Here is a 15927-nt window from a genome sequence, read left to right as displayed (position 1 = left end):
AGTAATATGGTACTGTTTGATTTTAATGGCATTTTCATAATACAGTCTTATCATTAATTTGTGGTAATGTGTTTATCTTTTAAATGAGACATTGTTGAGTAGTGGGGGAATGTTATGTTAATGTCACTATGTCTGGTGAGAAAGATTACGCAACTTGAGCGTTATCACAGCAGACATCAGTCTTGTGTAGTTCCTGCAAAAAGCGTCTAACCAGCACCATCTGCAGGTCATTCAACTGACTATTAGTTTCACAATTTGTTTTGTTTTTTGATTTCAAGAAAAATATAACACATTCAAAACATTAAAATTACATTAGAATTACAATTCTGTGAAAATCGTATGAATTTTTTTTTCTACAGTCCAAGAAAACGTAAAGTGTTAAACAATTTCTTTTTTTGGTAATTTTTTTGAAAAACTTACATTACAATTACAATTCTGTGGAATTCTTATGCACACATTTTTTTTTACATTCCAAAGCAAAAAAAACCAAAAAAAAAACCGCAAAGAGTTAAAAGATGAATTGAAATGGAATGAGGAGATGTTTTCAGTTTTGTAAATGGCTTAAAGATACAGCATACTCTTAGTAACAGCCAGCATATTAGGCCTATTGTAGTTCATTGTTGACTATTTCACGATGCCTCTGTCTGTGTCAGACTTTGCGTTTTGCCAGTCCTGTTTGGTAAACACATTTCCCATCAGTCTGGATGTAGCTGACAGTCATATTGTTCTCTGTGACTTCAAAGTAAGCGAACCCCCCGGATGTATGGTTGACAGCGTTGGAGAACCGTTGCCATGAAGACGGGAATCTGTTGATGTTATTAGTGGAAATTTCTGTAAAGGCCCCACTCCCGCTGACCACATAGGAACTCCCATCATCCTCTCTGATAAACTGGTAGGAGTATGGAGAGTCGGGTCAACATCAGTTGTTCAATAAGTGACTGTGAAATGATAACATTTGTCTATTCAAACTGTAACATTGAGCCCATGTTATTGTCTGTACATGTATGGTGATAACATGCATGATAACCCACCTGTATACTGTGGTCGTGACCACTCAGGTAGACTGTGACATCATACTTCTTTAGCAGTGGCCGTAGTCTATCCACAAGACACTTAGTGGGGCCGTGATCACCAATGGACCACACAGGATAGTGACCAGCCACCACAATGAACTCTGACCTGGGAGAAAAAGATAGACACAAGACTGTGTTAGCCAGCTGAGCTAAAGCCTAGGCATTCGCTTCCAGGAGCTAAAACAAGTCTTTGTCTCAGGCAAGGTTACTCATAATGTAAGTCTGGCTTACTGAACCTTTTCTGTTACAGGAGTATCTAGCCTCATACAGTAACAGTTGAGGAATGTATGTGTAGCGGTGTGAAGTGAAGGTCTCTTGATTAAAAGAGTGATGAGAGTGGAGGAGTGGAGTCAGTCAGGGATCTCTACAAACATGCTCTGAAATCTTCACATTCTTTTCCTGAGACTCGAACAACAAATTGTCAGATCCAAGACTTTTCTTTCTTGTGAAAAACATTGAATCCATTCAAGTGTTATTTAAGTGTTAAATTGTCTGCTGTTCCACCACAATGGTTTCACAGATGTAATTGAACTGTGTGTACTTAAGAGGCGGTGTTTGACCTGTTGTGTTTTAGGGCCAGTTTCTCCAATCTAGATTAAGCCTAGTCCTGGACTAAAAAGCAGGGTCAAATCTCCATTGGGCTTTTCAGTCCAGGACTATGCTTAATCTAGGTCCAGGAAACTGCACCATGTGGACTTACTTGCTGTTTGCCAGTCTGGAGTTGATCCAGTCTAACTGCTTGGCAGCAGCCTCCGGGTCCTCCTCTCCTTTGGGCTGGGTGCCCTCATAGGTGTTCCCACATAGCACCACGGTGTCAACCATCAGGACGGTCACCGACACGTTACTCTGGGGAACCTTGAACTGGAGCTCATAGTACAACTCAGGGAACCTCCTGAGGTAAGAAGAGGAGAGAAGAAGACAGCCGTTATGATCCTGTGTGGCTCAGTTGGTAAGAGCGTGGTAATAGCAACAAAAAGGTTGTGGGTTCAATTCCCACAGGGATCACATACTTAAAGTTAATTCACAATTTGGATAAAAGCATCTGGTAAGTGGAATTTGAATATTGGGTCCCACTTTAAACGAATTACAACGTATAAAGGCTATATACACTGAGTATACAAAACATTAAGAACACATAGCCTTTATACGTTGTAATTCGTTTAAAGTGGGACCCAATATTCAAATTCCACTTACCAGATGCTTTTATCCAAAACACCTGCTCTTTCAACGACAGACTGACCAGGTGAAAGCTATGATCACTTATTGATGTCACTTGTTAAATCCACTTCAATCAGTGTAGATGAAGGGGAGGAGACAGGTTAAATAATGATTTTAAAGACTTGCGACAATTGAGACATGGCTTGTGTATGTGTGTCATTCAGAGGGTGAATGGGCAAGACAAAATATTTCAACCCCCTAGAGTCGATTAATGCAACAGTGCATAATACAAAAATCCCCATCAAAATCCGTCCATTTAAACTAGAGATATCTGTTTTTTTGCATTGGATGCATCTCAATCGCACTTCCGCATATGAGGTGAAAGGTGGCAGAGCTAGAGAGGTGTTTGTCTTAGAGACATCCCAAAAATCGGTCTTCTCACGAAATTGTCTGTAGCGTTCGAACGGCCTACAAACTATTATGACCACTCTACACTTAATTAGTATTTGGTAGCATTGCCTTTAAATTGTTTAACTAGGGTCAAACGTTTCCGGTAGCCTTACACAAGCTTCCCACAATAAGTTGGGTGAATTTTGGCCCATTCCTCCTGACAGAGCTGGTGTAACTGAATCAGGTTTGTAGGCCTCTGCTCGCACACGCTTTTTCAGTTCTGCCCACACATTTTCTAAAGGATCGAGGTCAGAGCTTTGATGGGCACTCCAATACCTTGGCTTTGTTGTCCTTAAGCCATTTTGCCACAACTTGGGGCGGCAGGTAGCTTAGTGGATAAGAGTGTTGTGCCAGAAACCGAAAGGTCGCTGGTTCTAATCCCCGAGCCGACTAGGTGAAAAATCTGTCGATGTGCCCTTGAGCAAGGCACTTAACCCTAATTGCTCCTGTAAGTCGCTCTGGATAAGAGCGTCTGCATAATGACTAAAAATGTTTAATGTCATTGTCCATTTGGAAGACCCATTTGCGACCAAGCTTTAACTTCCTGACTGATGTCTTGAGATGTTGCTTCAATATATCCACATAATCTTCCTTCCTCATGGTGCCATCTATTTTGTTAAGTGCACCAGTCCCTCCTGCAGCAAAGCACACCCAAAGCATGATGCTGCCATCCCAGTGCTTCACGTTTGGGATGGTGTTCTTCGGCATGCAAGCTATCCCCTTTTTCTTCCAAACATAACAATGGTCAGTATGGCCAAACAGTTCTATTTTTGTTTCATCAGACCAGAGGACATTTCTCCAAAAAGTAAGATCATTGTCCCCATGTGCAGTTTCAAACCGTAGTCTGTTTTTTTATGGCGGTTCTTTGGAGCAGTGGCTTTACTGTGGATATAGTTACTTTTGTACCTGTTTCCTCCAGCATCTTTACAAGGTCCTTTGCTGTTGTTCTGGGATTGATTTGCACTTTTCGCACCAAAGTACGTTCATCTCTAGGAGACAGAACACGTCTCCTTCCTGAGTGGTATGACGGTTGCGTGGTCCCATGGTGTTTATACTTGCGTACTATTGTTTGTACAGATGAACGCGGTATCTTCAGGCATTCTGAAATTTCTCCCAAGGATCAACCAGACTTGTGGAGGTGTACAATTATTTTTCTGAGGTCTTGGCTGATTTCTTATGATTTTCCCATGATGTCAAGCAAAGAGGAACTGAGTTTGAAGGTAGGCCTTGAAATACATCCACAGGTACATCTCCAATTGACTAAAATGATGTCACTTAGCCTATCAGAAGCTTCTAAAGCCATGACATAATTTTCTGGAATTTTCCAAGCTGTTTAAAGGCACAGTCAACTTAGTGTATGTAAACTTCTGACCCACTGGAATTGTGATACAGTGAATTATAAGTGAAATAATCTGTCTGTAAACAATTGTTGGAAAAATTACTTGTGTCATGCACAAACTAGATGTCCTAACCGACCTGCCAAAACTATAGTTTGTTGACAAGAAATTTGTAGAGTAGTTGAAAAACTAGTTTTAATGACTCCAACCTAAGTGTATGTAAACTTCCGACTTCAACTGTACCTAGCTTTAAGTGGCTGGTTGTAACATTGTAGCTTGCTGTTTAGTAGCCATATCTACAATTAAAAAGAGAAGAGGTTCTACAATTGAGATACAATAGATCTCCGATTGCAAAACCTCCTCTATTTTTAGTCATAGATATGGCTACCTGTATTTTTTTTAGCCAACTTAGCTAGCTAGACTACCTAGCTACCTACCTAGCTACCTAAGTTAGCAAACAGAAAAATAATGCTAGCCAGCAATACACAATATGGGTTTCAGTAGATAAACTAAAGCTAGCTAGCTAGGTGGCTTGCAGGAATAATAACTTAGTTAGCTAGCCACTGTATTTGTCATCTGCCGTCTTGGTGCTGGCATTGGCTGTAGCTGAGCTTCTAGCTAAATCCAACTCTTTGTTTCGAATCCTCTTCGCTATATTCAGGTTGAAACATGTAAGGTTGAATGTCACCATGTAGCTAATAGAACATAAACAAATGCTCCATTGTCGAATTCGTGTTGATGAGAGGAATCACTTGAAGCCATTTCAGTTTTGCCCGAAGGATTGTGTTATTAGTGTCCGCCTCCCTTCAAAAATAACCTGCCTTGGTGGTGGGATGTGGCAGAGCATGAAGCATGAACTTTGCACAAAGTAGATGTCCTAACCAACCTGCCAAAACTATAGTTTGTTAACAAGAAATTTGTGGAGTGATCTAAGATAAGGCGGGGATTTGCCTTGAAGTGATTTATAGATGACCTGGAGCCAGTGGGTTTGGCGACGAATATGTAGTGAGGGCCAGCCAACGAGAGCGTACAGGTCACAATGGTGGGTAGTATATGGGGCTTTGGTGACAAAATGGATATCACTGTGATAAACTACATCCTATTTGCTGAGTAGAGTGTTGGAAGCTATTTTGTAAATGACATCGCCGAAGTCAATGATCGGTAGGATTGTCAGTTTTACGAGGGCATGTTTAGCAGCATGAGTCAAGGAGGCTTTGAAATAGGAAGCTGATTATAGATTTAACTTTGGATTGGAGATGTTTACAGTCTAACCAGACACCTAGGTATTTGTAGTTGTCCACATATTCTAAGTCAGATCCGCCGAGAGTAGTGATTCTAGTCGGGCGGGCGGGTGCAAGCAGCGTTCGATTGAAGAGCATGCATTTAGTTTTACTATCGTTTAAGAGCAGTTGAAGGCCACGGAAGGAGTGTTGTATGGCATTGAAGCTCGTTTGGATGTTTGTTAGCACAGTGTCCAATGAAGGACCAGATGTATACAAAATGGTGTCGTCTGCGTAGAGGTGGATCTGAGAGTCACCAGCAGCAAGAGCGACATCATTGATATACACAGAGAATAGAGTCGGCCCGAGAATTGAACCCTGTGGCACCCCCATAGAGACTGCCAGAGGTCCAGACAACAGGCCCTCCGATAGTTGGGGGTAGCCAGGTGGAAAGCATGGCCAGCCGTAGCAAAATGCTTATTGAAATTCTCAATTATCGTAGATTTATCGGTGGTGACAGTGTTTCCTAGCCTCAGTGCAGTGGGTAGCTGGGAGGAGGTGCTCTTATTCTCCATGGACTTTACAGTGTCCCAAAACTTTTTGGAGTTAGTGCTACAGGATGCAAATGTCTGTTTGAAAAAGCTAGCCTTTGCTTTCCTAACTGATTGTGTATATTGGTTCCTGACTTCCCTGAAAAGTTGCATATCGCGGGGGCTGTTCGATGCTAATGCAGTATGCCACAGGATGTTTTTGTGCTGGTCAAGGGCAGTCAAGTCTGGGGTGAACCAGGGGCTATATCTGTTCTTAGTTCTGAATTTTTTTGAATGGGGCATGCTTATTTAAGATGGAGAGGAAAGCACTTTTGAAGAACATCCAGGCATCCTTTAAAATCAAGGTGATGTTTTTTGCATCCTCAATGGCTCTGCAATTGTATTCTCTGCTGATGGCCTGCTCACAAGGCACCATCACATGACTCTGGCCAAACTGTGATGATCCTCTTCACCTGTGAGTGAGGAGGAGGAGGAGGAGGAAAGAGATGTGGGGATCAGATTGTTGTAAACACACATTCACAGCCATTCATTCACCCATTATGACCGTTAAAGGGGAATTTCACCCTGGGGGAATCTGGGATTGTTTTCATCCACAGGAGGTTGGTGGCACCTTGATTGGGGAGGAAGGGCTTGTGGTAATGGCTGGAGCGGAATTAGTGGAATGGTATCAAATACATCAAACATAAGGTTTTAATGTGTTTGATGCCATTCTATTCGTTCCATTCCAGCCATTATTATGAGCCGACCTCTCCTCAGCAGCTTCCACTGTTTTCATCATGTCCGAGGCATTTCTAGGTCAGTGAGATGTTTTACACATAATTGCCCAGGAGGAAGGCAGGTCTGGGCCTTGCGAGCTGAATGATACACCCTATGACAGCTTCCGGTGTATTGATGGTGTATTGATGGAGGGGGCGAGATCTGAAAATAAATATAGTCCTGCTTTGTGGCATTTTACAAATGCTCTACAGTGAGGGAAAAAAGTATTTGATCCCCTGCTGATTTTGTACGTTTGCCCACTGACAAAGAAATGATCAGTCTATAATTTTAATGGTAGGTTTATTTGAACAGTGAGAGACAGAATAACAACAACAAAATCCAGAAAAACGCATGTCAAAAATGTTATAAATTGATTTGCATTTTAATGAGGGAAATAAGTATTTGACCCCTCTGCAAAACATGACTTAGTACTTGGTGGCAAAACCCTTGTTGGCAATCACAGAGGTCAGACGTTTCTTGTAGTTGGCCACCAGGTTTGCACACATCTCAGGAGGGATTTTGTCCCACTCCTCTTTGCAGATCTTCTCCAAGTCATTAAGGTTTCGAGGCTGACGTTTGGCAACTCGAACCTTCAGCTCCCTCCACAGATTTTCTATGGGATTACGGTCTGGAGACTGCCTAGGCCACTCCAGGACCTTAATGTGCTTTTTCTTGAGCCACTCCTTTGTTGCCTTGGCCGTGTGTTTTGGGTCATTGTCATGCTGGAATACCCATCCACGACCCATTTTCAATGCCCTGGCTGAGGGAAGGAGGTTCTCACCCAAGATTTGACGGTACATGGCCCCGTCCATCGTCCCTTTGATGCGGTGAAGTTGTCCTGTCCCCTTAGCAGAAAAACACCCCCAAAGCATAAGGTTTCCACCTCCATGTTTTATGGTGGGGATGGTGTTCTTGGGGTCATAGGCAGCATTCCTCCTCCTCCAAACACGGCGAGTTGAGTTGATGCCAAAGAGCTCGATTTTGGTCTCATCTGACCACAACACTTTCACCCAGTTCTCCTCTGAATCATTCAGATGTTCATTGGCAAACTTCAGACGGGCATGTACAGTGGGGAGAACAAGTATTTGATACACTGCCGATTTTGCAGGTTTTCCTACTTACAAAGCATGTAGAGGTCTGTAATTTTTATCATAGGTACACTTCAACTGTGAAAGACGGAATCTAAAACAAAAATCCAGAAAATCACATTGTATGATTTTTAAGTAATTCATTTGCATTTTATTGCATGACATAAGTATTTGATCACCTACCAACCAGTAAGAATTCCGGCTCTCACAGACCTGTTAGTTTTTCTTTAAGAAGCCCTCCTGTTCTCCACTCATTACCTGTATTAACTGCACCTGTTTGAACTCGTTACCTGTATAAAAGACACCTGTCCACACACTCAATCAAACAGACTCCAACCTCTCCACAATGGCCAAGACCAGAGAGCTGTGTAAGGACATCAGGGATAAAATTGTAGACCTGCTTAAGGCTGGGATGGGCTACAGGACAATAGGCAAGCAGCTTGGTGAGAAGGCAACAACTGTTGGCGCAATTATTAGAAAATGGAAGAAGTTCAAGATGACGGTCAATCACCCTCGGTCTGGGGCTCCATGCAAGATCTCACCTCGTGAGGCATCAATGATCGTGAGGAAGGTGAGGGATCAGCCCAGAACTACAAGGCAGGACCTGGTTAATGACCTGAAGAGAGCTGGGACCACAGTCTCAAAGAAAACCATTAGTAACACACTACGCCGTCATGGATTAAAATCCTGCAGCGCACGCAAGTTCCCCCTGCTCAAGCCAGCGCATGTCCAGGCCCGTCTGAAGTTTGCCAATGACCATCTGGATGATCCAGAGGAGGAATGGGAGAAGGTCATGTGGTCTGATGAGACAAAAATAGAGCTTTTTGGTCTAAACTCCACTCGCCGTATTTGGAGGAAGAAGAAGGATGAGTACAACCCCAAGAACACCATCCCAACCGTGAAGTATGGAGGTGGAAACATCATTCTTTGGGGATGCTTTTCTGCAAAGGGGACAGGACGACTGCACCGTATTGAGGGGAGGATGGATGGGGCCATGTATCGCGAGATCTTGGCCAACAACCTCCTTCCCTCAGTAAGAGCATTGAAGATGGGTCGTGGCTGGGTCTTCCAGCATGACAACGACCCGAAACACACAGCCAGGGCAACTAAGGAGTGGCTCCATAAGAAGCATCTCAAGGTCCTGGAGTGGCCTAGCCAGTCTCCAGACCTGAACCCAATAGAAAATCTTTGGAGGAAGCTGAAAGTCCGTATTGCCCAGCGACAGCCCCGAAACCTGAAGGATCTGGAGAAGGTCTGTATGGAGGAGTGGGCCAAAATCCCTGCGGCAGTGTGTGCAAACCTGGTCAAGACCTACAGGAAACGTATGATCTCTGTAATTGCAAACAAAGGTTTCTGTACCAAATATTAAGTTCTGCTTTTATGATGTATCAAATACTTATGTCATGCAATAAAATGCAAATTAATTACTTAAAAATCATACAATGTGATTTTCTGGATTTTTGTTTTAGATTCCGCCTCTCACAGTTGAAGTGTACCTATGATAAAAATTACAGACCTCTACATGCTTTGTAAGTAGGAAAACCTGCAAAATCGGCAGTGTATCAAATACTTGTTCTCCCCACTGTAGATGTGCTTTCTTGAGCAGGGGGACCTTGCGGGCGCTGCAGGATTTCAGTCCTTTACGGCGTAGTGTTTTACCAATTGTTTTCTTGGTGATTATGGTCCCAGCTGCCTTGAGATCATTGACAAGATCCTCCCGTGTAGTTCTGGGCTGATTCCTCACCGTTCTCATTATCATTGCAACTCCACGAGGTGAGATCTTGCATGGAGCCCCAGGCCGAGGGAGATTGACAGTTATTTTGTGTTTCTTCCATTTGCGAATACTCGCACCAACTGTTGTCACCTTCTCACCAAGCTGCTTGGCGATGGTCTTGTAGCCTATTCCAGCCTTGTGTAGGTCTACAATCTTGTCCCTGACATCCTTGGAGAGCTCTTTGGTCTTGGCCATGGTGGAGAGTTTGGAATCTGATTGATTGATTGCTTCTGTGGACAGGTGTCTTTTGTACAGGTAACAAGCTGAGATTAGGAGCACTCCCTTTAAGAGTGTGCTCCTAATCTCAGCTCGTTACCTGTATAAAAGACACCTGGGAGCCAGAAATCTTTCTGATTGAGAGGGGTCAAATACTTATTTCCCTCATTAAAATGCAAATCAATTTATAACATTTTTGACATGCATTTTTCTGAATTTTTTTGTTGTTATTCTGTCTCTCACTGTTCAAATAAACCTACTATTAAAATTATAGACTGATCATTTCTTTGTCAGTAGGCAAACGTACAAAATCAGCAGGGGATCAAATACTTTTTTCCCTCACTGTATGTTATACTGATCGCACTATACATTTTTGTGCGTGTAGATATGGTTGTCCTTGTTCGATAGAGTCATTGGACATCATTCAACAATGCTCCTATCGGAGGTTTCATTGCTAAATATACAAGCTGACACATTTTTCCCAGTCTCTGAAAGACTACAACTTGTGTGGGGGCAATGCTTCAGGCTCTGCCACATCCCACCACCAAGGCAGGTTATTTTTGAAGGGAGGCGGACACTAATAACACAATCCTTCGGGCAAAACTGAAATGGCTTCAAGTGATTCCTCTCATCAACACGAATTCGACAATGGAGCATTTGTTTATGTTCTATTAGCTACATGGTGACATTCAACCTTACATGTTTCAACCTGAATATAGCGAAGAGGATTCGAAACAAAGAGTTGGATTTAGCTAGAAGCTCAGCTACAGCCAATGCCAGCACCAAGACGGCAGATGACAAATACAGTGGCTAGCTAACTAAGTTATTATTCCTGCAAGCCACCTAGCTAGCTAGCTTTAGTTTATCTACTGAAACCCATATTGTGTATTGCTGGCTAGCATTATTTTTCTGTTTGCTAACTTAGGTAGCTAGGTAGGTAGCTAGGTAGTCTAGCTAGCTAAGTTGGCTAAAAAAAATACAGGTAGCCATATCTATGACTAAAAATAGAGGAGGTTTTGCAATCGGAGATCTATTGTATCTCAATTGTAGAACCTCTTCTCTTTTTAATTGTAGATATGGCTACTAAACAGCAAGCTACAATGTTACAACCAGCCACTTAAAGCTAGGTACAGTTGAAGTCGGAAGTTTACATACACTTAGGTTGGAGTCATTAAAACTAGTTTTTCAACTACTCTACAAATTTCTTGTCAACAAACTATAGTTTTGGCAGGTCGGTTAGGACATCTAGTTTGTGCATGACACAAGTAATTTTTCCAACAATTGTTTACAGACAGATTATTTCACTTATAATTCACTGTATCACAATTCCAGTGGGTCAGAAGTTTACATACACTAAGTTGACTGTGCCTTTAAACAGCTTGGAAAATTCCAGAAAATTATGTCATGGCTTTAGAAGCTTCTGATAGGCTAAGTGACATCATTTTAGTCAATTGGAGATGTACCTGTGGATGTATTTCAAGGCCTACCTTCAAACTCAGTTCCTCTTTGCTTGACATCATGGGAAAATCATAAGAAATCAGCCAAGACCTCAGAAAAATAATTGTACACCTCCACAAGTCTGGTTGATCCTTGGGAGAAATTTCAGAATGCCTGAAGATACCGCGTTCATCTGTACAAACAATAGTACGCAAGTATAAACACCATGGGACCACGCAACCGTCATACCACTCAGGAAGGAGACGTGTTCTGTCTCCTAGAGATGAACGTACTTTGGTGCGAAAAGTGCAAATCAATCCCAGAACAACAGCAAAGGACCTTGTAAAGATGCTGGAGGAAACAGGTACAAAAGTAACTATATCCACAGTAAAGCCACTGCTCCAAAGAACCGCCATAAAAAAACAGACTACGGTTTGAAACTGCACATGGGGACAATGATCTTACTTTTTGGAGAAATGTCCTCTGGTCTGATGAAACAAAAATAGAACTGTTTGGCCATACTGACCATTGTTATGTTTGGAAGAAAAAGGGGATAGCTTGCATGCCGAAGAACACCATCCCAAACGTGAAGCACTGGGATGGCAGCATCATGCTTTGGGTGTGCTTTGCTGCAGGAGGGACTGGTGCACTTAACAAAATAGATGGCACCATGAGGAAGGAAGATTATGTGGATATATTGAAGCAACATCTCAAGACATCAGTCAGGAAGTTAAAGCTTGGTCGCAAATGGGTCTTCCAAATGGACAATGACATTAAACATTTTTAGTCATTATGCAGACGCTCTTATCCAGAGCGACTTACAGGAGCAATTAGGGTTAAGTGCCTTGCTCAAGGGCACATCGACAGATTTTTCACCTAGTCGGCTCGGGGATTAGAACCAGCGACCTTTCGGTTTCTGGCACAACACTCTTATCCACTAAGCTACCTGCCGCCCCAAGTTGTGGCAAAATGGCTTAAGGACAACAAAGCCAAGGTATTGGAGTGCCCATCAAAGCTCTGACCTCGATCCTTTAGAAAATGTGTGGGCAGAACTGAAAAAGCGTGTGCGAGCAGAGGCCTACAAACCTGATTCAGTTACACCAGCTCTGTCAGGAGGAATGGGCCAAAATTCACCCAACTTATTGTGGGAAGCTTGTGTAAGGCTACCGGAAACGTTTGACCCTAGTTAAACAATTTAAAGGCAATGCTACCAAATACTAATTAAGTGTATGTAAACTTCTGACCCACTGGGAATGTGATGAAATAAATAAAAGCTGAAATAAATCATTCTCTCTACTATTATTCTGACATTTCACATTCTTAAAATAAAGTGGTGATCCTTACTGACCTAAGACAGGGAATTTGTACTAGGATTAAATGTCAGGAATTGTGAAAAACTGAGTTTAAATGTATTTGGCTAAGGTGTATGTAAACTTCTGACTTCAACTGTAGATTTTCTATTGTGTTATTGACTGTACATTTTGTTTATTCCATATGTAACTGTGTTGTTGTTGTTTTTATCGCACTGCTTTGCTTTATCTTGGCCAGGCCGCAGTTGTAAATGAGAACTTGTTCTCAAATGGCTTACCTGGTTAAATAAAGGTGAAGAAAAAAAAACACCTGTGTGTTTGATCAGTTTCTTTCTGAAAATATTTAGCGAACTCCAGGACAGTAGCTACTGCAAGGGGCTATAGAGGCACACAAGTAGCCTACTAGACTGGGCATGGCCTAAGCTCATAAAGTCAGCGCTACTGAAGCAAAATTGAAGCGGGCGAGAAGGCTGACGCTCCAGTGATGCACCAGCCTTTGGGAAACTCGCTCAGCGCTCAGTCAAATTGGGCACGCTCTGGTGACCATACGCAGGCATACGCTGTATGCCCACCTATTTCTCTACAGATATAGACTATACTCACTAATTACCATTGAGATTGAGAATAATTGAATGATTGAACAAATGAACTATCCATCTTAATTCCTTTCATCTCTGCCATTATTAGGTGGGGGGAAGGACCAGCTATAGTAGCTACCTACACCATATAGACCAGGAGTGTCAAACTCATTCCATGGTGGCTGCTGGTTTTTGGTTTCTCCTTTCAATTAAGACCACACAACCAGGTGAGGGGAGTTCCTTACTAATCAGTGACCTTAATTCCTCAATTAAGTACAAGGTAGGAGCGAAAACCCGCAGACACTCGGCCCTCCTTGGAATGAGGTTGACACTTAAAGACAATTGCTGAGTAAAAGTAAAAAAATACATTTACATTTTAGTCATTTAGCAGACGCTCTTATCCAGAGCGACTTACAGATAGTGATTTAAAAAAAAAAATTATACTGGCCCCCCGTGGGAATCGAACCCACAACCCTGGCGTTGCAAACGCCATGCTCTATCAACTGAGCTACATCCCTGCCGGCCATTCCCTGACAATGATCCCAAACACACCGCCCGGGCAACGAAGGAGTGGCTTCGTAAGAAACATTTCAAGGTCCTGGAGTGGCCTAGCCAGTCTCCAGATCTCAACCCCATAGAAAATCTTTGGAGGGAGTTGAAAGACTGTGTTGCCCAGCGACAGCCCCAAAACATCACTGCTCTAGAGGAGATCTGCATGGAGGAATGGGCCAAAATACCAGCAACAGTGTGTGAAAACCTTGTGAAGACTTACAGAAAACGTTTGACCTGTGTCATTGCCAACAAAGGGTATATAACAAAGTATTGAGAAACTTTTGTTATTGACCAAATACTTATTTTCCACCATAATTTGCAAATAAATTCATTAAAAATCCTACAATGTGATTTTCTGGAATTGTTTTTCTCATTTTGTCTGCCATAGTTGATGTGTACCTATGATGAAAATTACAGGCCTCTCTCATCCTTTTAAGTGGGAGAACTTGCACAATTGGTGGCTGACTAAATACTTTTTCCCCCCACTGTACATACATACAGTGAGGGACAAAAGTATTTGATCCCCTGCTGATTTTGTACGTTTTGCCCACTGACAAAGAAATGATCAGTCTATAATTTTAATGGTAGGTTTATTTGAACAGTGAGAGACAGAATAACAACCAAAAAATCCAGAAAAACGCATGTCAAAAATGTTATGAATTGATTTGCATTTAATGAGGGAAATAAGTATTTGACCCCCTCTCAATCAGAAAGATTTCTGGCTCCCAGGTGTCTTTTATACAGGCAACGAGCTGAGACCAGGAGCACACCCTTAAAGGGAGTGCTCCTATTCTCAGCTCGCTACCTGTATAAAAGACACCTGTCCACAGAAGCAATCAATCAGATTCCAAACTCTCCACCATGGCCAAGACCAAGGAGCTCTCCAAGGATGTCAGGGACAAGATTGTAGACCTACACAAGGCTGGAATGGGCTACAAGACCATCGCCAAGCAGTTTGGTGAGAAGGTGACAACAGTTGGTGCGATTATTCGTAAATGGAAGAAACACAAAAGAACTGTCAATATCCCTCGGCCTGGGGCTCCATGCAAGATCTCACCTCGTGGAGTTGCAATGATCATAAGAACGGTGAAGAATCAGCCCAGAACTACACTGGAGGATATTGTCAATGATCTCAAGGCAGCTGGGACCATAGTCACCAAGAAAACAATTGGTAACACACTACGCCGTGAAGGACTGAAATCCTGCAGCGCCCGCAAGGTCCCCCTGCTCAAGAAAGCACATATACATGCCCGTCTGAAATTTGCCAATTAACATCTGAATGATTCAGAGGAGAACTGGGTGAAAGTGTTGTGGTCAGATGAGACCAAAATGGAGCTCTTTGGCATCAACTCAACTCGCCGTGTTTGGAGGAGGAGGAATGCTGCCTATGACCCCAAGAACACCATCCCCACTGTCAAACATGGAGGTGGAAACATTATGCTTTGGGGGTGTTTTTCTGCTAAGGGGACAGGACAACTTCACCGCTGAAGATGGGGTGGGGGGCAGTGCAAATAGTATGGGTAGCCATGATTAGCTGTTCAGGAGTCTTATGGCTTGGGGGTAGAAGCTGTTAAGAAGCCTTTTGGACCTAGACTTGGCACTCCGGTACCGCTTGCCGTGCGGTAGCAGAGAGAACAGTCTATGACTAGGGTGGCTGGAGTCTTTGACAATTTTGAGGGCCTTCCTCTGACACCACCTGGTATAGAGGTCCTGGATGGCAGGAAGCTTGGCCCCAGTGATGTACTGGGCCGTACGCACTACCCTCTGTAGTGCCTTGCGGTCGGAGGCCAAGCAGTTGCCATACCAGGCAGTGATGCAACCAGTCAGGATGCTCTCGATGGTGCAGCTGTATAACCTTTTGAGGATCTGAGGACCCATGCCAAATCTTTTCAGTCTCCTGAGAGGGATAGGCTTTGTCGTGCCCTCTTCACGAATGTCTTGGTGTGCTTGGACCATGATAGTTTGTTGGTTATGTGGACACCTAGTCTCTTGAAGCTCTCAGCCTGCTCCACTACAGCCCCGTCGATGAGAATGGGGGCGTTCTCGGTCCTCCCTTTCCTGTAGTCCATAATCATCTCCTTTGTCTTGATCACGTTGAGGATATATTGAAGCAACATCTCAAGACATCAGTCAGGAAGTTAAAGCTTGGTCGCAAATGGGTCTTCCAAATGGACAATGACCCCAAGCATACTTCCAAAGTTGTGGCAAAATGGCTTAAGGACAACAAAGTCAAGGTATTGGAGTGGCCATCACAAAGCCCTGACCTCAATCCTATAGAAAATGAAAAAGCGTGTGCGAGCAAGGAGGCCTACAAACCTGACTCAGTTACACCAGCTCTGTCAGGAGGAATGGGCCAAAATTCACCCAACTTATTCTGGGAAGCTTGTGGAAGGCTACCCGAAACGTTTGACCCAAGTTAAACAATTT

General features: G+C 43.0%; 1 protein-coding gene across 1 annotated transcript; it reads right to left on the bottom strand.

The window, feature by feature from the left end:
• Positions 1-2: 2 nt before the first annotated feature.
• LOC311123887 (tartrate-resistant acid phosphatase type 5-like) lies at positions 3-15575 on the bottom strand (the record flags this gene model as incomplete). The annotated part of the gene is made up of 4 exons (XM_084198105.1): positions 3-889; positions 1032-1179; positions 1774-1965; positions 15454-15575. 4 exons carry the CDS (start codon positions 15573-15575, stop codon positions 650-652), a joined length of 702 nt encoding a protein of 233 aa, XP_084054231.1. The 3' UTR covers positions 3-649.
• Positions 15576-15927: the final 352 nt, after the last annotated feature.

This window comes from Coregonus lavaretus (assembly GCF_964263955.1).
Source record: "Coregonus lavaretus genome assembly, contig: HAP1_SCAFFOLD_1637, whole genome shotgun sequence".
Lineage (NCBI taxonomy): Eukaryota > Metazoa > Chordata > Actinopteri > Salmoniformes > Salmonidae > Coregonus > Coregonus lavaretus.
The sequence above is the reverse complement of the archived record's forward strand: the minus strand, read 5'-3'. Positions and strand labels throughout refer to the sequence as shown.